This window comes from Dermacentor albipictus, chromosome 5, assembly GCF_038994185.2.
Source record: "Dermacentor albipictus isolate Rhodes 1998 colony chromosome 5, USDA_Dalb.pri_finalv2, whole genome shotgun sequence".
Lineage (NCBI taxonomy): Eukaryota > Metazoa > Arthropoda > Arachnida > Ixodida > Ixodidae > Dermacentor > Dermacentor albipictus.
The window spans coordinates 162,056,356-162,076,927 of record NC_091825.1 but is presented as its reverse complement, the minus strand read 5'-3'; the positions used below and the strand labels follow the sequence as shown (position 1 = coordinate 162,076,927).

The 20,572-nt window shown below is 43.9% G+C and overlaps 2 protein-coding genes and 1 long non-coding RNA gene across 5 annotated transcripts in view; 2 read left to right on the top strand and 1 right to left on the bottom strand.

Annotated features, from left to right (window-relative positions):
• Positions 1-9,618, bottom strand: part of woc (without children) — a 120,721-nt gene extending 111,103 nt beyond the window's left edge. For 2 of the 3 annotated variants that reach the window (XM_065434508.2, XM_065434510.2), the window contains exons 1-4: positions 9,290-9,618; positions 7,609-8,240; positions 5,101-5,164; positions 4,326-4,417 (exon numbers count right to left, since the gene is read on the bottom strand). In XM_065434508.2, coding sequence (XP_065290580.2) covers positions 4,326-4,417; positions 5,101-5,164; positions 7,609-8,232 — 780 coding nt within the window. In that variant the 5' untranslated portion in view covers positions 8,233-8,240; positions 9,290-9,618. Of the gene's footprint in view, positions 1-4,325; positions 4,418-5,100; positions 5,165-7,608; positions 8,241-9,210 lie in introns of all 3 variants that reach the window. The other variant, XM_065434509.2, reaches the window with a different exon arrangement.
• A 925-nt stretch (positions 9,619-10,543) lies between these two features.
• LOC135908860 (uncharacterized) lies at positions 10,544-16,323 on the top strand. Its single transcript, XR_011514689.1, has 2 exons — positions 10,544-10,901; positions 12,456-16,323. It is a non-coding gene; the product is annotated as an uncharacterized lncRNA (long non-coding RNA).
• Positions 16,324-17,495: 1,172 nt separating this feature from the next.
• LOC139060352 (uncharacterized) lies at positions 17,496-18,617 on the top strand. The gene has a single exon (XM_070539469.1). The coding sequence runs from the start codon at positions 17,496-17,498 to the stop codon at positions 18,615-18,617; it is 1,122 nt and encodes a 373-aa protein (XP_070395570.1).
• Positions 18,618-20,572: the final 1,955 nt, after the last annotated feature.

Below are 20,572 nucleotides of genomic sequence, written 5' to 3'. Positions count from 1 at the left end.
TACGTCGCATTGCCTTGCACGAGAAAACCCTATGTCCGTCAGCCTTGCCAACATCCTTCTCCATGGTATTCAGGTGCTCCACGTAGTGCAGCGGAAGGTTCCTCGTGAAAACGAAGCCCCAGAGGGACTGAATCATTTGCCGGGTCTCCTGTGATTACAACGTTGAGGCAGCCTGCCCTATCGCGTCATCACTGTTGCTGTCGCTATCCAATGCAAGCACGTTCGCGACGACCGCCTATTGGTTAAAAGCCCTAGTTTCCAAATCTATAGCCGTGCGCTTTCTTTTGCCCGGCAACATGTCATGCATTGCTAATTATCACCCGGCAGGTCAGTCATCTTCCGTTTTGGTGGCGAGTCAAAAGAGGCTGAGAAACCACGTGGCCAGGAACGATTTCGATGCAACCAACAAAGACGAACACAGGCGATTACGCTGTTTGCAGAACTGCGCCAAATGAGGAGCCAGCAAGCAAGATGCGAGCAGCGCAGTTGACACGGTCCATTCGTGTTTCGGAGAGGTGGAAGGGCGACGGGAGAGAGGCGCGCGGAGAAGGCTGGAAAATGAGCACGCAGCAGCCGTTCGAGCAGCGGACCATCATGCAGTGGCTCGAATTTGTAGTTTTCTTTTTTTCTTTTCAAGGATTTCACATTTCACTACCTTTCGGCTCAGACACCAAGCAGCCAGACTTCACCGTTATAACCGATAATGCGGCATCGGGGCATCGTAGTATGCAGGTTATTTCATCATGCAAAACACGCAAAAGTTGACGGTGCAGTAGCTTCTCATTGTTATAACCGATATGTTAAAACCGGTATCGTTATAAGTGTACCCGACTGTACTTCCATTTCTGCTGCTTGTTTCCATGTTGTGTAGTTGGGTGTGGAGGGAGCGAAACCATGTCATTTTCTATGGTGTTCCAGCACATGATCGTGCTCTGTGATCTCCTTGCATCTGCCTCAGTGTTCGTGTAGCATTGACCTATACTATTAGTCAGGTGTTCTCGTGCACAGCACACAAAATTGTGCACCGCGTGAAACGAGACAAATGCAACAGCACGCACACGAGATTGTCAGCAGAAGTGCACCGTGCAGCAAGAAAGCGAGAAAAAAAAAGAAAGAAGGCAGAGCCTGTGACATTTGCATCATGCAATCCTCCAACTCCGGTATAAGAGAACGTAAGGAAGAAATTTCACTTGCAGAGGCTAGACAGGGGACAAGTCGTGAGAGTGTTTGTGTTGGCATTGATGCACACCTCCTGAAATCATGGTTTCGCAGCACTAAAATATTTCTATCTCTGCTATTAAAGAGCCAATATGAAAAATTATTGCAGTGGAACACTCCCTAAAGGGCACATAACAACTTCCAACATATAACCAAAATTTAAATTAAATTATGGGGTTTTACAATCTGATTATGAGGCATGCCGTAGGGGGGGACTTCGGATTAATTTTGACCACCTGGGGTTCTTTAATGTGCACCTAAATCTAAGCACACGGGTGTTTTTGCATTTCGCCCCCATCAAAATATGGCATAATCAGAATTTAGATGTGACCTGGTGAGGGGCCCTTCATGGAGAGCGATTAAGGTAAAGGACAGACATTAAGGATAGAGCTTCCCTTAACACTGTATGGGCATTTGCCAATACAATTTTAAAGGAAGTTTACATTGTTCTTTACCAACGAGTTGGGTGCAGCGTTAGAGAGTTGTCAACTGTCCATTATAACTTGGAGAATATTGGAACGCCAGAGACATGGACAGCAGAAATAGTCCTTATAGAAATATTTCTCAATGCTTTGTTCAACTACAACACAATTTTTTATGTGCTACATGTGTGCTCTCGCCAAAAAAGAGCTACCACACATTAATTATTATTGCTGCCACTGCCTTTACAAGAGCAGTCAAGTTGAACATGGTAATTACAGTAATGTGAGTACTGATTGAATAATGGTGAACTCAGCGCCACAAGATAATGCCACCAGTGTTTGCTGCTCATGCCTTTGCTTTAACAGGACACTAAAGGCAAATACTAAGCTGGCGTGGACTGTTTGAATACCACTCCAGAAACCTCCCAATGTTTGCTTCGTGCCAAGAAAAGACTTAGTTTACAAGCAAATTCCATATAAAAGGTCCGAATACCTTTACCGCAATTCAAATCTCCCACCACCCAACTGGGGAGTGGCGGTGTTGCATATACCAACAGGGCCCTTTGCGCCTTCGGTGAGTAAAACAGCACCCGACAGAAGGCGTATGGTTTTTCGAACGAAACACAAATGTGAAGCCATGAAGAATCTGAGCCAAGGCAGAGCAGTGGATTCGCCGCTGCAGCTGCTTTTGGTCAAGTGACATGGACCATTTGACCATCCTGCGACAACACATGGAAGTGGAATTCTCTACTACTTGCAGCTTGCGCGAGTTTTGTGAGCCAGCAATACCAGTGCTCTAAGTGATAACGAAACTACTGAAATTTGAAAGCACGGGCGACGCAGAGTCGAGCAAAAATGAAACCTTTTGACCGCCCGCATTGTTGCCAAGGGTAAACACGTCAACGAGTTCTTTTTCCTAAAAATGAATTTGAACTGGACAAGTAGCATTTTCTTTCGTCTTATAATGCAATACAATGATATTTTTATGACCAGTGGTTGAGCACTAGTGACAGAATTTAAATGATGAGTGCCTTCGTCATCAGGCAAGTACTTGAATGTCTCGGGGGGAGTCTCTAATCGCACCCTGCATTTACCTCAATTTCTCCATTACTAAGGCTTTGTTCTTAATAATACTGACGCCTTAGAGTTTCTTGAGCACTAATCTGTCACTTTAGCGTGACTTAATATTTGCCTTTTTAAGTTCTTCAGTATTTTAGAAAAATACTATATATGTATGTACAGACTTGTAAATTTCTCTAATTTTTTCTCCTGGTACAAGACAGATACATGCACCATCCCACACAATGCTACACACACACAGTGTCTTGCCAGTGCTGCACTTTTAAGCAAATGTTCCAAGTCTTGACATGACCCAGTCGAGATGGCCAAATGGCCCGACTTTTGTTTTTCTTTTCCACTGAATAACAAACACTTAGCCAAATTTCCTTTTTGTAATGCCAGACAAGTCAGTTGTGCATTTTTCTATTTTGCATTCTGTTGCATTGATATAAACATAAAAGCCATTTCGTTTCTGTCTAGGTGCTAGTTATGCTGTATGCTCTAACCATTCACAATAACTCTAGCTGTACAAGCAGCAAGATCTGGGAGAACTGGAATGTGTTCCTGATTTGTCAGCGCAACAACCAGACTCGGAATAAATTGGTGCTAATCATCCCTGAGCTGTATGGTGCTGTCGTACAAGGTCTTGGTTTTTTTTCTTCTCCACTTTGGTGACCCAACATAGTATGTTTGCATTAAAGCTTTAGTTGATAGCGCCTGTGATCGTCTCTCCATTTTTGTTCATGTCTAGTAGTGCTGACAGATCATGAACTCTATCTGTATTGGTAGCCATGTTAGCCAGCTAACTACTGTGCCTTTCTTGATGTAAATATCGATATAGCAGGACTAAACAAAGATGTGTGCAACTTTGTCGATCGTACAGACTGACAGGGTCGGTTGTATCCAGCCGACTTCCCCATCACGACTTTGTCCACTTGAGAGTTGGCAACCTTAAATGAAACCTATAGGAAACTTTTTGGATAGCTGCTGTTGGCAGAACAGGTCATTCTCTGTGGAACAGCACTGTCTGTCTTGCACCTGAAGTAAGCAAGTGAGCCAGCATGTCTTTCCAAAGAGGAGCTAAAAATTAAGTTAAATTATGGGGTTTTACGTGCCAAAACCACTTTCTGATTATTAGGCACGCCGTAGTGGAGGACTCCGGAAATTTCGACCACCTGGGGTTCTTTAACATGCACCTAAATTTAAATACACGAGTGTTTTCGCATTTCACCCCCATCGAAATGCGGCTGCTGTGGACGGGATTCGATACCGCGACCTCCCATGCTCAGCAGCCTAACACCATAGCCACTGAGCAACCACGGCGGGTCCAGAGAGGAGTTAAAAGCAGGGAGCAACAAGGTACAAAATAGGCACCCTGCGCCTACATTTTGCCGCCTAGGTGCCACTGTAATGACAAGAAAGTTGCTGGAAAGAAACTGACATGACAAGCAACTCGTGAATGTACACATTCAAACTGACTGGAAGCACAAGGCACTAAATTGTCTGCAAAATGGAAATTTATAAAAGCTCAACTTAAACGTCAGTCAGTAAAGTCACTGGTATACTTTGAATTTCCCAAAGAGATTGCAATGCCAAAGAAAAGCACAAAGTAAACAAGGTACATACAGCAGAACAAACAGCACATGTGTTGCCAGACTTCTTTGAAGAGCCACTTTCTTTCGCAGGGCTTGCTGGCTTTTGATCTGCTTCAGAAAACTCTGTAAAGGAGAACTACAGTTCAGGCAACTACACCGAGCCAGAGGCACCACAAAGCTAGGCTATGCTACCACAGTACGACGTGGTCATCTAATGTAAAGCAATCTCTCAACAAGCAATTTATACATATGCATGCAAGACAAAAAGAAAAATGACATTGACAGCTTGGTACCTACACAGATGAACTAGATGTCATTTACAATTGAGCAGAGAAGATGAATGGCAAACTTTCCGTTCCTGAATTTTGTACCCAAACTACAGCACTGATGCGTCAGTATGACACCACATATTTTTTTAGCATGTTTAGGCTGTTTTTTCTCACAAAGTGGTCTCAAAGCATATTATAGAGAGTTGATTGCTTTTTTTAGAATGTAGTGCAATCCTTGTTTATAAAGAAGGCAGCCTAATCCAAAGCACGCACTGTTCAAATCTCACATCACAAAGAGCTAGCACGGGATCCTCAAGCTTGCCTTTCATATTCACTTTTTCTGGTTTACCAAGACTGCCATTCCAAGTTACCTGAAGTGTGATTTAACAATCCAGCCTAACTCAAAAATGCATCTTTATTGCCCCTACAAAGACATTTGATGCTGTTAACCGCGCCCTAAAATAAGAATGTCAGTGGACAGGCACTATTGTCCAGTAAGTTGTTACCACTGTACCAGGTGAAATAAAATACTCTGACCTTTAGAGTCTTGCGGTAACCTCTCATCCATTGCCTCGGATGTACTGTCACTTGCATTTGATTCCTGCAAATGCATGGGAAGCCAGAGCATAAGAACGTTCGATATTCAAGATGGCTTGCAAGATAGCAGCAACACAGCAAAGTGCAGCAGAATTTCGTTCAACTAAATTTGATTAAATGGAACTACTACATAAACAAAACAGTGACTTTGCTTGGCCACTCATGGCCACATGATTACATGCACACAAATAATTATACAATTAAATGTGAGTAAAGTTACCCCTGGCTTCATTGCAACATACAAAACAGCAGCAGTCCAACAGCTTTGTGAAAAGGCCACATTAAAGAACTAAGATCTATATCACCAGACCCATTTCATAATTCTAAAGCTAGCTTTCCTGCAAGGCAGGTTGCCAAGCTAATAGTGCCACAGTCATTTTTGCAATCAGCATGTACAAGCACAGTTTGCTTGTCTTATGACATGGAAAACATAGATGTGGCTCTCAAGATGAATGCATGCACAAGATACAAGGCCCAGCACATGCAGCTCGCACCTTGTCTTCATTTGAACCCTGACTGGTGTCGCCATTAGTTAGGAAAATACGTAATGCAGAGAAGCAGGGAATAATAAAAATGGTATAATGCCCCATTGTGATGCCAGCCACTTCCCTGTGGCATTTGTATTGCCCAGTTTATTAATACATGTCACCTGTTGCTTATCAAAAAAGGAAGAATAGATTAGCAACTCCACAATGAAAATATGCTCGCTATGGCAATGAGCATCCTCCAGGTGAATAATGACATCAAAGTGACGAGTGATAACAAAGATTAAGTATCTTGTGATTATTAACACGACAGTTGCAATCTGCTGTGCCCCACAGTATTAAACTAACAGGAAATGGAGCTGACAGTCTGCAGTGTTCCTGAAAGCATGGCAGCTGTGCAGAATTCCTGGGCAACTTCTTGCTTATACAGAATAAGTTATGAAGAATGAAGCAGCATAGTGTATTTTTCTGCATCCCAGTAATATTAAGAGCACTTGATGGATCCGAAGTAAAAGAGTACGAAAGATTTTCCGTGCACATCGCCTAAACAAAACTTCAGATTACCGGAACAATTGTAGCTTTCAAAACAAACGTGACTGGCCAGTCATGTAAACGAAATGCCTGTTGTGGTTTTATGGCCATAAGACCACCAAATGTTCACAAGGCAACTTATTGGAGTCTTGTGTCCCTCAGACACATATTCATAAAACATAGCTATAGCAGACGTAATAGTTCTGCCGAAACCCGCAAGGTGGAGAGAAGTAATTAATAAGGAGAAATGAGACATCCACCCAAATGTAGCCAAGTGCTACAAAAGGAAATCCATACGGCTTCCTCGAAAGAAAAGCCTGTCAGTTGAAGAAAAATTCTTCCTAGTCTGGGACTCGAACCCGGAACCACCGCCTTTCCGGGGCAGCCGCTCTTTCCTTTCACTTTTCTTTCAAGGAACCTGTATGGGTTTCCTTTGTAGCACTTGACTACGTTTGGGTGAATGTCTCATTTCCCCTTATTAATTACTTTTATCCACCTTGTGGGTTTCCGCAGAACTATACGTCAAACTCGTGCCTTTGCCTCGAGTTGTTGACAAATTTGACTTCGCCCTGCCATTTGCTAGCCGCTTGGTTAGCTCAGATGGTAGAGCAAGTGCCCCAGAAAGGTGGTAGTCCGGGGTTCAAGTCCCAGACCAGGACAAATTTTTCTTCAACTGCAAGGCTTTTCTTTCGAGGAACTTGTATGGGTTTCCTTTGTAGCACTTAGCTACGTTTGGGTGGATGTCTCGTTTCCCCTTTATTGATGGCTATAGCTGACCTGCCAACCTTAAAATGTAAGAAATAATACCGCTTAGCCAAAATATACTAGAATTCTGTGAAAAATATTAAAGTCATTTTATTAGTGATGACGGACACTGTTTATACATATTAGAAAAATTACCTGTCTTTTTTGTTAGGGACACTTCCTCCTATATGCCCATCAGAGAATGATTTGCATGAGAAAACTAGAAATGTTCATGATGTTTATTCGTGAAATATTCATGAAATTGCAGTCAAAATACTGCCTGCCATTATATTGGTGGCGCTCCTGTCGATAGGTCAGAAGAATTGAGCTGGTCCAAAAAGCGAAGCTCTGAAAAATCGCTTGACGCCTATATACTTGCATTCTGTTGAGATTGGTTCAGCCCTAAACAAAACACATGAAAAATCTAAGATTATTGGTGTCAATACGACAATCGTAAACAAGCGCTAGAAATATGGCATTTTACAATAGTAAACGTAGGCAGGTATGCTTAAGGAGTAAGACTGCCAAAAGGCAGCAGGCCAAAGGTCCAGAAAAGCCCTGTCTGCATAGCCTAAACTGATTTTTCACAACCACATTTGAAGAAGCCAGCACTGAAAGGTCCCACTCACTTGCAAGCAGATATCGAATATACGTTCCACACCAATAACATAGGTTATAGAACACATACCCCATCACCTTTTGGTTCCGTTCTGGTAGCACCCTTGAAGTCCCCTTTTGCCTGCCCTGACAGTCTTTCAGCTATGGCATGCATAATGGAGAGCTTGGAGACCTTTTTAGACTTCTTTTTCAATGTTCTGCGTGGAGTAGAGGATGGAGTTGAGTCTCCTGAATTAGTCTCCTTGCTCTTCACAGAGTCTGACCCTTTCCCATCAGGCAGCTGGAAGTCTTCGCTAGGCTCAGAGGGCTCAGTTCTTTCAGTATCCTCATCAGGTGTTGAATCCTGCTGGCTGTCTCCACACTCTAGCCCTTCACTGTTAGCCTTAGAGCTGTCCTCTGCAACGCTAACAACATCCCCTTCAGACGATGGCTTGTCTGTAAGCCTCCCTTCATCCATGGTACTGGCGTCACTCGTACCATTCACAGACTTTGCAGCATCAACTTCTTCAACCATTGCACTTGTGTCAGGACAGCCATTGGTTATGCTACCGTTTTTCAGTATCACGTCTGACGAGCCTGCATTGTCAGCTTTAGACTCTGCACTGTCATCTGGTTGCTTGCTCGTTCCATCCTTGATGCATTCGTCGACAATTTCACCATTGGAAGTTAAGGCTTCACATGTTTCTACATCCATGTTGTCATCTAAAAAGCATGAGAAACAGAATAGAAAAAAAGACAACAAATGAAAAACACTAAGAAACGATTTGTAATAAAGGTGTGTTCAAATCTTTTTGACTGTCATAGGGCTTCAGTGGCCTCCTTTTTTTTTTTTTTAGCAGGTGCATGGCCCGGGAAAGATCATAAAGATGCGAAATTATGACATGCTATTCAAAAAGTTGCACTTACACAACAATTACAGACTCCTTCTCAATCGTCGATTAGCAACTCATGGCTTGCGCAGACCACACATTATGAGAAATATTTGGGCTGAACAAATGTGAACATCAGATGCCTGCGCGCACATATTTTTAAAGAATGAAGACTTGGTTTTCGTGAAACGCACTTTATTTTGTCGAACTGTCAGCCCCTCAAGACCATTGCTTGATGTGGTATCACGCCGTGACGTTCACGTTAGGAGTTGTCTTTGAAACATCAATCGACAGATTAGTGATTCCCAAATCGTCACTTACACGTGCATTAGCGGACACTGGGTTCACAAAAACACGTGTGCGTGGTGTGACACTCAAGTTCGTAGCAAGAGTCAACAACGTGCATGTCGACTTTACTGCGAATGCACGCGAACAGCGCAGATAGGGGGGGAATAAAACGTTTTCGAAACTCTACATTGCGCATTTTCGTCGTTTGCAAAGAGAAAAATGCCTGCGGGGTTTGCGCTAGCTCGTGAGAATTTTAGAGCTTGTCGCATATCCGTGCCTCGTTTCTGGTGCTGTGAAGTCGTGCATATCAGCTTGTTCACAACCACGTACCACGTTTTGATTAGGTGCGAGGACAACGGTCTACCGGCCTGCATGCGGAAAGATCACAACTATCATATGCACTTTATTGTTCTTTCGTTTAACTTTACCCTTCTTATAGAAATGGTAACTGTATGCACTACTAGGACAAGGAAGAAAGAAAAAAAAAAAAACAGCGTTCAGAGCTCGCAGCTTACAAAAATGTAGTCGCGCGAGTGCGTCGCTGTCACCGATCACTGGCTCGCGAACTGAATTGTGATCCCGCGCGGAACTCACCGATGCAGCACAGAAGCGATTTTGTCACTGCACACACTTCATTTGTTTCGAGATATCTTTCGGCCGAACACAAACGCGCGAAGTTAGGCCTTTTCACCACACACAGACTTTGTAATCCCGGCACCGGTAAGTTCACATTTTTGTACGCTTCCAGTGGGCTCCGACTCAAAACAAGCGAGTACGGTCCGTTCGCGCAAACAGTCCACAAGTACCACAACTTCGCACACCCCACTCGTGTTTGAACTTTGCCAACCAAATACCCTGTCACTCGCGCACCAACGTGCACGCACAAACAAAGTGCTCGCCAACCGCGTCTTGAAGTTATCAAAATGTTTACTACACGCCATATCCGGTATAGCGGCAGTAGGTGGAGCTAGTTCCGTCGCACTTTGATGACGTAGAAGGCTAACGTGTATGACGTCATCACTGACTGAAAGTCAAAATGAACTCGTCAACCACGGACAACAAATTAATTTAGGAGGTATTACTTCAGAAATTAAACTATCACAGGACACATATAATACGGAAACTATATTATTACCACACACCTTTCGTGTTTTCGTGGTGCCTACCGGCCTTGACTGCGGGTGCTCAGAGCTTGAGAAAATAATAATAATAATGTTTAAACACTAGACCGCTAAAGATGCACTGAGATCTCATCCATCCGGAGTGTTCCTCATAACCGCAGCCATAGAGTTTCTCGCTACATTATTGTGTTATAGTGAGAAACTCTATGACCGCAGCCACTGCTCCTCCGCGAGGCTGCAAACAAACTTTCCATGTTACCTAAATAAGGCGGTAACCACAAAAATAAAATTATAAGCGCGTAATTTCGTACGTTTTCACTGGAGTGGTTAAAGCCTCATTCTTAATTGAACTGAAATAAAACGCTTCCTCCGCTCACTTCAGTTGGCAGTGAAGTTTCGCGAGTAAAACTGGCTCAGTGCTGGCAGCGAAATGAACTGTACCGCGGACTTTTGAAGAGTGAACTGCTCAGACTCCACACGCTTTGTTCATGTCTGTTGCACACTTCATCGCTTCTGTCGATGAAAACACACTTCATGAACAGCAGACGCACTGGAAGTGTAGTGTACTAGATTAGGGGTAGTGGGTCATGGGAAGGCCATTAAAACCCCTGAAACTTCGTAAAGCAGACATGCGTTTCCCCGCAGGCCGGCTGAGGCCGGTGAACAATAGAAGGCAGCATCCACGTGACCCTGCGTTCCCGGATGTTGGTTCCCTAAGTTGGTTTCCAACTGTCCCTATGAGGCTACTGAATACCTAGTGTGTCACGTGATTGGGGAGGTTTCTTCCCTGCATACAATCCTAGCGCGTGCAATGACGCAGAAACCACGTGATTCTAAACGCCGTCTCTCCGCTTCGGAATGGCGCACGTCGTCGCTGCGAATTTTGCAGCAAACTATTCATACAGAGGAAGAACATGCTGCAACACATCAGGAACGTTCACAGAATGGCCGTGGATGTCAAGAAATTGATGAAATGCGACGTATGTGGCACTTCCCTGCCTACAATGGAGAAGTATTCGGTGCACCAGATCGCTGCGCACAACTTCGAGGCTGACTACGTGCACCTGTGTTCCGGAACAATAAGGGTGAGGAACAGTTTTATTAAGTTTATTCTCAGTCATCGTAAGCAAATGATGTTTAAACGCAATATTATATGTCGGACTTTTTTTAATTTCTTGTTGCGCAGTGTGCCTCCAAAAGCAGTTGTTTATACCTTGCGGGCCTTTGTTATTTCTTTCTGCATCTGTTTCGCGAAGAGTATATTTTGCGCACGTGCCTAATTTATTTCCTTGGGGTATGTTGAAGTTTATATCCTCGTTAAATATAATTTGTTTGTTTATCCATCTATATATAGTATAGTCATGTGTGCGCGCTCCCGGCGATGCGCTATATGACATACGTTTGGCATGGTCTGCTTTCCTGCCCAGCAAGTGGAGTGAAATTTGACGTTTGCACATCTTTTTTTCTTTTTTTTAAGCGACAGGAGTAAGCTGTTCTGCGTTCTGACGTTGCTCTGTGTCACATGCGTGCGTGGCCTAGTCTTCGCCTCAATGCACGTTGCAATGCGGCAGAGACGCAGAACCAGGACCATTCTTGAATTTGCGGATGTCGCCGGGATCGTTTCCCAGCGTATTGTTGGCAAACTCTTTAGTAGTACATTTCATAGAATAGAGCGAAATGTGACGCTCGCGCACCCTCCCCCCCTTCTTTTTTTTTTTTTCCTTAAACGAGAGGAGGGATTTGCTCTGCGTTCTCACGTTGCTTTGCGCTACTTGCGTGCGTGGTACAGTCTTCGCCTCAGTGCCGACCGCAATACACTTGCAATTGCGGCTGTCAGCGGCTTGGTCTCCCGGCGTACTTTGGGAAAATTCTTTAGTAGTACCACGGTCCTTCAATTGAAGGACTCTGGTTGTAGATTTCATAAAATAGAGCCAAATTTGACGCACGCGCAATCCTTTTTTCTTTAAGAAGAGTGTGTGAGGAGGCTACTTGGTAAGACATCTTTTTGTGAACTTAAACTGCGCTTGGGAAAAGACACCAACGTAGAAGAAGACAGGACGAACGCAGACTAGCAACTGGTTTATTGAAATCACACATAATGCTGCCTCTTCGAACCAGGTGCGTGCCCAAGCCAGATCATAACCGCGTGACCATGGAACACTCCTTCGCCAAGCCCCTATCTACAGTAAAAATTCAAGCTCTTCTTGAAAAGAAGGAGCTTTTCAAGAAGAAACTGAGGGAAGGGATTCACACTGTTCTGGGGCGTAGCTTGCACCACGTGCTCTCAGTTCGTCTTTGTCTTATCGTAACAGCATTGCTGGGAATGTACAGTCTGATTCAATATTGAGGAAGGAGTGAGCATAGATCATGCTTAAGTTTCATACTTGTTTCTTATTAAAACAAAACTAATATGATAAATTTTTTGAAGTTATGGCGCATTGCATATTTGAAATTCAATTTTAATAGAAATTTGAGCAATATCATGGGTGACCTCATGACACAGTCGAGTTGAAGGTGAGGGAGTAAAATAAATGCTACGTTAGCCCGTGTCCAAAGCCTTCAAAGTGATTATTTTTGTTTGCATCTCTCTCCCCAAAGTACTTGTCACCATCTAATGCTATTTTGTGCTTTTATTACAGAATTTCATGAATGGAAAGCAGAAGAAGAGGGTAGCCAAAACTGCTGGTTCATTTTGCCCAGGGACCCCAAAAAGCTGGCCAGTGGAGAGACAAGGATCCACTATTACTGTAATAGATCAGGCGAGGCAAGGAAAAAGGAAGGTCATGGTGACCGTCGGGAGAAAAGTCAGGGGAGCTGTAGGTCTGGTAAGATTTGTCTTTCATTTATTACCATCACAATGGACAACACTCAGAGTCCGACACCTGAAAGCACCACCATAAAAGTCAGGTATCAAAGAAACCATTATGGTCATAAACCAGAAATTCAGCACTTGGGAATGAGTGACAAGGAAAAGGCCAGCGTAGCAGAGAACCTAGAAAGGGGTGTGCCCATGAAAACCATTCTAAAGCGAATTAGAACATCTGTGGCATCCAAGCTGAGGCCAGTGCACTTGGCAGAGTGCTCAACCCTGCATAACATCAAACGGCAGTTTAACCTTGCTGCTCCTGAACGTTGTCACACTAATGACGCTGTCAGTGTAGACATGTGGGTGCTTGTGATGAAAGAAAAAGGTGAAACACTTGTCCGCCTGTACAAGGCACAAGGTGCAGTGGACCCAAGTGGTACATTTTCTTCAGCAGACTTTGCTCTTGTTCTGATGACAGAGCCTCAGAAGGAGCTACTAGAAAAATTGGGCCCTGCAGGGACTGTATGTCTTGACTCCACACATGGAACTATAGAGTACCTGTTTGAGCTGACCACTCTTCTGGTGCTAGATAAAGTAGCATCAGTTGTAGCTATAGCTTATTTCATCTGCAACCAGATGAACGAGCAAACTTTGACAGCATTCTTCAAATATCTGGAGTCGGCCATGGCCAAAAAAGTGGCCGCTAAGACATTGATATCTGATGGTGCCTCACAATTCTACAAAGCAGGGTCCAGGGTCATGGGTGCCGCAAAACAGAAACTTCTCTGTGCCTAGCATGTGGATAACAATTGGCGTAAGAAGACACTCGAGTGTGTAGAGAGACAGCTAAGGCCACATGTTTACCATAGTGTGTGGCTACTCTTAGAGTTCCTCGCGGAAAAGGCATTTGAAGATTATTTTAAGCAATTCCTTTCTAGTGAGGAAGAAAAACTGAGGGACTTCCTGAAGTACTTCAAAGACCACTATGCAGTTAGGCCGCAAGAGTGGGCCTATCGCTTTAGGACTAGAGCAGCTGTCAACACTAACATGCACCTTGAGAGCAAGCACAGGACGTTAAAGCATACTATGCTGGAGAGAAAACAGAATAAGCATGGTGACAAACTAATTTCTGCCCTCATGGACTTGACAAATCATTTTTTAATGAAAAGGGCTAGCCAGATGATGAAAGGGGCAAAGGGTAAGGAGCGGAGAACAATTTAGAAGAACCACAGGTCTGGCAGTGAAATGGCAGCTTGTGCCAAAATAAATGAAGATGGCATATGGACTGTGCCATCTCAGTCTATTAAAGGGCTCTCATACAAAGTGTCAAAAGTGAAAGATGGTGCTTGCTGTCCTTTGAGGTGCAAGGAATGCGCAGTGTGTGTGCAAGCACAGTCACTGTGTGGTCATCGCTAATCCAACTAGCAGCAACAAGGCCCATGAGAGTTCACCCAAAGAAGCATGTGAGGCAAGTCGGGCATTGCACATTGTACGGAGTATAACAAAGCTGGAAGCAGCCAAAGCAGTGTCAAGCTCAACACTCTTAAGAGCAAAAATGGACTCAGTCAGACAGGCAATATCAGATGGTGAAGTCTCTGAGGGTGTGGCTGAGAAGGCAAACAATTTGTTTTAGCCAGTTTTCATGCTTGTGGAAAGTGAAAGTGACCCAAAAAGAAAGATGCCAGACCATTCAAATGAACCAGCCAACAAAAAAGTTGTGCACCTGTTAAGATTTCACTCTACAAAAAACCCTAGATTGTCGCAGCCATCATCTAGCCTTTCAAGGCCCACTGAAGCTCAAAAGGAAGTCCTTAAATAACAGCTTAGGGACAGCAACATAGAAACTGAAGAGATAACCACGTCAGCAGGGCACGATTACTGGTAACAAGCCTCCAGTGCAGTTAGGAAGAGAGAAGTGGTGCAGTAGTGCTGTGCTGTCATGCCTTATAGAAGCAGGTTGAGCGCATATAACAAATCGCATATAAACAAATCATGACATGTGGTCTCTGATGATTAGCCCGTCTGTTTTTGTCTGTGGTGTGCAGCCATATGTCACAGCTGGATGGTATGTGTATTAGAGCACGAGAGATGCCTCCATGCTTGTTGTATGAGCTGCTGGTAAGTGTTCTGTGAAAATAGGTACAGACCCAGTGGTTATCTCTGGTATGTGGCAGCTGTTGGATTGTAGTGTGTTAGAGCACGCCTCCATGCTTGTCATATGAGCCGCTGGTAAGTATGTCTGTACATAGGAAGCGCATTGGACGGTGTGTAGTGTTTCGGTGTGCAAAAGCCTCCAATGTGTTTTGCTACTTATAAATTTGTGTAAACACTCAGTAGCGCAGTAGTCATGATGTTGCACTGCTGAGCTCAAGCCTGCGGGTTCAATCCCAGCAAAGGTGGCTGCATTTCAGTGGTGGTGAAATGAAAAAAAAAAAAAGCGTGTAGTTGAATTCAAGTGCACATCACAGAACCCAAGGCGGTCAAAATAATACTGAGTCCCGCACTGTGGCATGCCTCATAATTCGATCTAGATGTTGTGTTCCATGTGATGTTCTTTATTGCCCATTTGAATAAACTTTTATTTTTCCGATTACCAAAATAGAGGGTATATGCAGTGGTGTTGTGTGCAGTCTGGATAAGTTGCTCTGGTCATGTGCACTCAATGAAAACTTCTGCATATTTGGCTGCAGCAGACAGTGTCATAATGATAGTAAAGACTATGCAGAAAGCTTTAGGCCACTCTACATATCAGATCAGTTTTATATTGCATCCCTTATGGTGCTTACGGTGACAGAATAATAATTGGCAATGCTTCCTTACACATTTAATATTTTTCTTTTTTTCTTTTGGAAGAGCAACCTTGGAAGAATAATCTACAACAATGCTCCTACCTTCTCTTTCACTGTCTCCCCATTTCTTTTCTACACTTCAACTTCGTTCTACGCACTATCTCATTCTCCTCTTCATCCTACATTGACGGTGTGGGAAAGTGAGCTAAGGGTGCATAAAGATTGCTGTGCAGAACTTAATTGCAGCACTGACGAAGACAAATCTTTGTCAAAAGGTTCATTACAGCTACATTCCCCCTCCAAACACTGTTTATCACTTCAAGCCTTCATATTCCTTTGAGCTTTTGTCTTGTTTAACAGTTGTAACAGTCATACAATTTATTACTATCAATAGCCAGCATACATTTAGCACTGCAAAGTGCTGTTTAGAAGACGTGTGAGTTTCTACTTCCCTTATGATAAATACTCCAGACATTCAGTCTCTAATTTATGAAAATCTTTCAAACATTGCCAGTGATGACCACCATATGGGTTAATGTCGGCATGGGACTGAGGCTTTCCCACAAAAAGAACAGTTATGTTTTGCTCATATCATGTGACTGACAGTTTCTGCTGTAATTTTTGCACTTGTCAACTGCACTGTGAAGAGTTCGTTTCTGTGAATATGTGCTGGCCTGATTCTTCTTAATCACGCATTTCAGATCTTGTGCTGTGAGATGAGGAGGTGTAAAATAAAAACACCGTGTAGATTTCACAATGCCTTTAAGAAACCACGCAAAGCTTGGAGATGAAGCATTACATGCAACTTGAACCAAGTGTCTGGACACAGCAAGTGAAAGTTGTTTTGTCATGAGTGAGGGTGTTGGCGTTACTTGTAACTGCCTTTAAATAAAAGTTTGTTTCAAAACAGTGGCTCAACTCTGTGTTCCCCCGGTAAAAAACAAAACCATTGAAATTTGCAATTCTCTTTTTAAACATAATTGACCAATATGAATAAAAAAAAACTTTATGAATCAAGATATAAGCTTGCCATACCATGGAAACACTTGAAACTCCTTTTGAGAAGCTTACTCATACGCAAACACATTATAGCAATTATTTTCAATCGTATACCCACAATTTGCCTCGTCACCATGTCAAGTTTCAAGGCAGATTTTTTTTTAGACTCCAGGAAGCCGTATGCTGAATTCTATCCATTGTTTACTGCATTGCATTTGATTTTCTATAACAAATAAAATCGAATTCTCCATTGATTGCACCGACGCTCACGTTATAATTATATGCTATTATTATTGACTAGTCTTTTATATATATTCTTGGAGGGTGGGGGCTGCACTGGTGGCGTTCTACGAATTTGCGCCGCGTGTTTGTGCGGGTAAACTTAAGCGCACAATTTTTTTTTTTTTGCGCGTTATGAAAACAATTCACTGCAGGTATTTTAATTAATGCAACGAGCTGTATGAAATATCAGTCAAGGGGTTGGAAACGTCGCTATAGAGAATCCCGACTATTTTCTTTTGCGTGTGTGTATTTGGAGTTGATGCAGTTTTTTTTATTTACTTATTTTGGCTACATTGCGCCAATTGCGCTTCCACAGAATAAAGAAACGCGCGCTTGCCGACTCGATCGCAAGAGGACAGCCTGATCATCATCAATATCAGCAGCAATGGCGGCGCGGAACCTCGGCGCGTAGCAACATGGGGAGCCAGACGGACGGATGCCGACAGCTAAGTTCTATTTCTATTTTTATTTCTAATCGCAGCGGCGGCAAATCTAAATGAAGATAGGGCCAGCATAGTAACGTAGGTTGCAGAGAATTGGAGCACTGCGAAGCCAGGAGAACAGGGCGATAAAGTAGGTCGTGGCCAACACATAACAGTTAGGACTAAAGGGTTAATAGTTAGGGCTAAAAGTGTGCTTTTTGTGTGTGTGTGTGTGTTGTCTTTTTTTTTTCCCCCTTTGGTTATTGATTTGGTTATTTTACTAGCTCCCTTTATTCTTCTAGAGATTCCCAGTGGGCTTTATTATAGTTAATTTTTTCCCTCGTTTTTACACGGTTAAATAACAGTAGGACAAGAGATTCCATGGGACGGCCGGCTAGAAAAGCCAAAGAGGAAGGTGGGGACCTCGTCCAGTGTGAGAGGTGTGAACGATGGTGTTATTTGGATGAAACGACATTCAAAACCGTGGCGGAGGCGGAAGGGAATGGCTTCGTGTGCAGGCTGTGTAAGATGATTGAGAATTTGGAGAAGCAGCTAAAGAGTGAAATGGCGAGGACAAAGGAGGAACTGGAGAAAGAAAAAACGAAACGCGCAGAGTTTGAGGAAAGGGTCGAGAGGGAGTGGGCCTCAAGAATGGAGGCTGCAGAACGGAAATGGAGTGAGGAGCGAGAGAAAAGGCAGCAATTGGAGAAACAATTGAAAGAGATGAGAGCGAGAGAAGCGGAGAGGGATACACAGCAGGAACGGAAGGAAAAGGTAGCAGGAGGATCGCCCAGTGGAGCAGAATCGGGGGCGGTCACGTTGACGTGGGGACCACGGGCGACACAGGTGCAGAGGGAAGAGACGACAGGAGGCAGAGAAGGCGAGGAGGCAGGGAAGACCCAGCCGACAGAGACAGGAGGGAGGCAAGATTTGCTTGAAGACCGAAAGGTCTGGGTCGTTGGAAGCTCCAACGTATCGCGAATACAAACAGCACTCCTCAGAACAGTACAATATGACAGAAGAGTGAAGGTTGAGTGTATGCCGGGGGCTCGATTCGAAGCTGTGGCGGAGAGAGCCAAAAGCAGACTGAAGGAAAACAGTGAGGGAAGAAACCTAGTAATTTTGCACGCTGGGGTGAATGACGTCCTACAGAATAGGGGGCGAATGCTGGGCAGGCAGATTCAAGAGGGAGTCGCAAAATTAAGGGCGGCCTCTGAGGCGGTGCACATTGCCCTGTGTACTGTCCCAGAGATCAGGGGACAGGGCCCTTTCATTGAAGAGCAGGTAGTGGCGGCAAATGTAGTGATTAGGGAGTTGGGGCGAGCCCTGAAGTGTGATGTGGTGGAGGTGAACCGAATGATTGGAGGGAAAAACTTCCCCCCTTTCGGCCCGGATGGCATCCACTACACTACACCAGCGGGATGGCAGGTAGGAACGAGGGTGGGTCGTAGGGCTCAGGCTTTTTTGCAGGTGCGCAGGGCGACCCTGCAAGCCAAAACCTAAAAGATGAAGGACAGGGGAGGGGGGGCAGGACAGGAGCACGGAGGAAGAGGAGGAAGAGGAAGAAGGCAGTAAATGTGGGGTTCATCAACATGCAAGGGGGAAGAAATCGCATTAAGTGGGACGAAATAGAAGAACAGTTACAAACGGAAAATTTTCAGGTATATGGAGTTGCCGAAACCCATTTAAGAGATGAGGAAGAGCCACCATTCATTGCGGGATACACCTGGGTTGGTTGCAACAGAAAAAGGGAAGAACGCAGAGGAGGAGGCCTTGGGGCGCTAGTGAAGGGACAGGACTGGGAAAGGGTAAGAGAGAGCTGCAGTGAGCACATGTGGCTCAAGGGCACCGTAGGGAATGTTGAGACAATCCTGGGAGTTGTGTATCTGAAAACGGGGAATGGGTCGAAAGAGGAGAATGCAGAACATTTCAAATGTATGGCCAAGGACATCAGGGAGGTAGCTATGAAACGGGAGATAATCATCCTAGGGGACATGAATGCACATTTGGAATACTTTGACGGGGCGACAGATGCAACAGGGCAGATGTTAGTAGATTTTTGTGAGGCTCATGATTTTGTGATAGTTAATACTGAAATTAAATGTGATGGGAAAATAACATGGGAAAGAAATAACACCCACTCGACAATCGACTACTGCCTAATGTCCCACAAGCTGTATGAACGGTTGGGATGTATGGAAATTGATGAGGAAGGTACAAAAAGCCTGGGGAGTGATCACAAACGAATCAAAATCAGTTTTGGAAGGACAGTACCACTGGTAGAAACTAAAGAAAGGAAAGGTATGAGCAAATTGAATGACAGGCAGCTACAAGAAGTGGCGAAAAACATTGAAAGCATGGTATCCAAGCAACCACAAAGGGCATGGACATACGACGAGTTAATAGGTATTTTTAAACGAGAGCTAGAGAAGGGACAGATTAGGAAACTAGGAAGTAAGCAGGGTAAATATAAACCGAAAAGCTGGTGGGACCGAGAAGTTAAGGAAGCCGTAGAGCAACGCAAAGAAGCGTGCAGAAAACACAGAGCAGCGAAGAAAAGGGGAGCCACACCAGAAGAGGTGGAGACTAAATGGGAGGAATACCTTACAATGAAAAGAGAAGCAATGGCATTAATTCAAGCCAAGATAGCAAAAGTTGGGGTACAGTGGATGTTAGAGATACGAAAAAAAGACAGGAATGCCTCTAAGAAATTTTGGGAACACATTAGGCAACAGAATAAGAAGACAGAGGTGGTTCAGCACTCACTGACCACGCCAGATGGAACAAAGGTAGAGGGAGAGGAAGCTCAGGAATATATTAGGTTAACAATAGAGGCAGCATTTGCAGAGCCAGTGGGTAACGAAATGGAGAATAATGACAACAGCAGGACAGAATTAGAGGAGGAGTACAGAAGGATGACAAGTAAGGAATGGGACAGAATTGAACACAAGGTCCCAGTGGGAACAGCGACAGGACCTGACGGCATACCTATGAAATTGATAAGCATATTAGGCCAGAAAAGTAAACTAAAATTACGACAACTTATTGAACAAATAGTAGTAGGGGGAGATGTTCCACAGGACTGGAAAACAAGCAGAATGTTATTAGTTTACAAAGGTAAGGGAAGCAAGGACAACATTAAATCCTACAGGCCAATAACTATCACATCAGTCATATACAGAGTAGCAATGCAGATGGCGAAGGAGAGAATGGAGGAATGGGCAGAACGAGAAGAGATCTTGGGAGAACTGCAGAATGGATTTAGAAGGAACAGAAGGCTAGATGATAATTTATTTGTTATAACACAGTGCATAGAGATAGCGACAGCCAGGCAGAAACCACTATGGATAGCCTTTTTAGACATTAGAGGAGCTTATGATAATGTAAACCGAGAAAAGTTATGGAGCCAGTTGAGGGAATATGGTCTAGAGAGAAAGATGATAGAGTTCCTACAACAA

Coding starts and splice junctions, on each gene's coding strand:
- LOC139060352 (XM_070539469.1), top strand. CDS start 17,496: ATGGGACGGCCGGCTAGAAAAGCCAAAGAGGAAGGTGGGGACCTCGTC.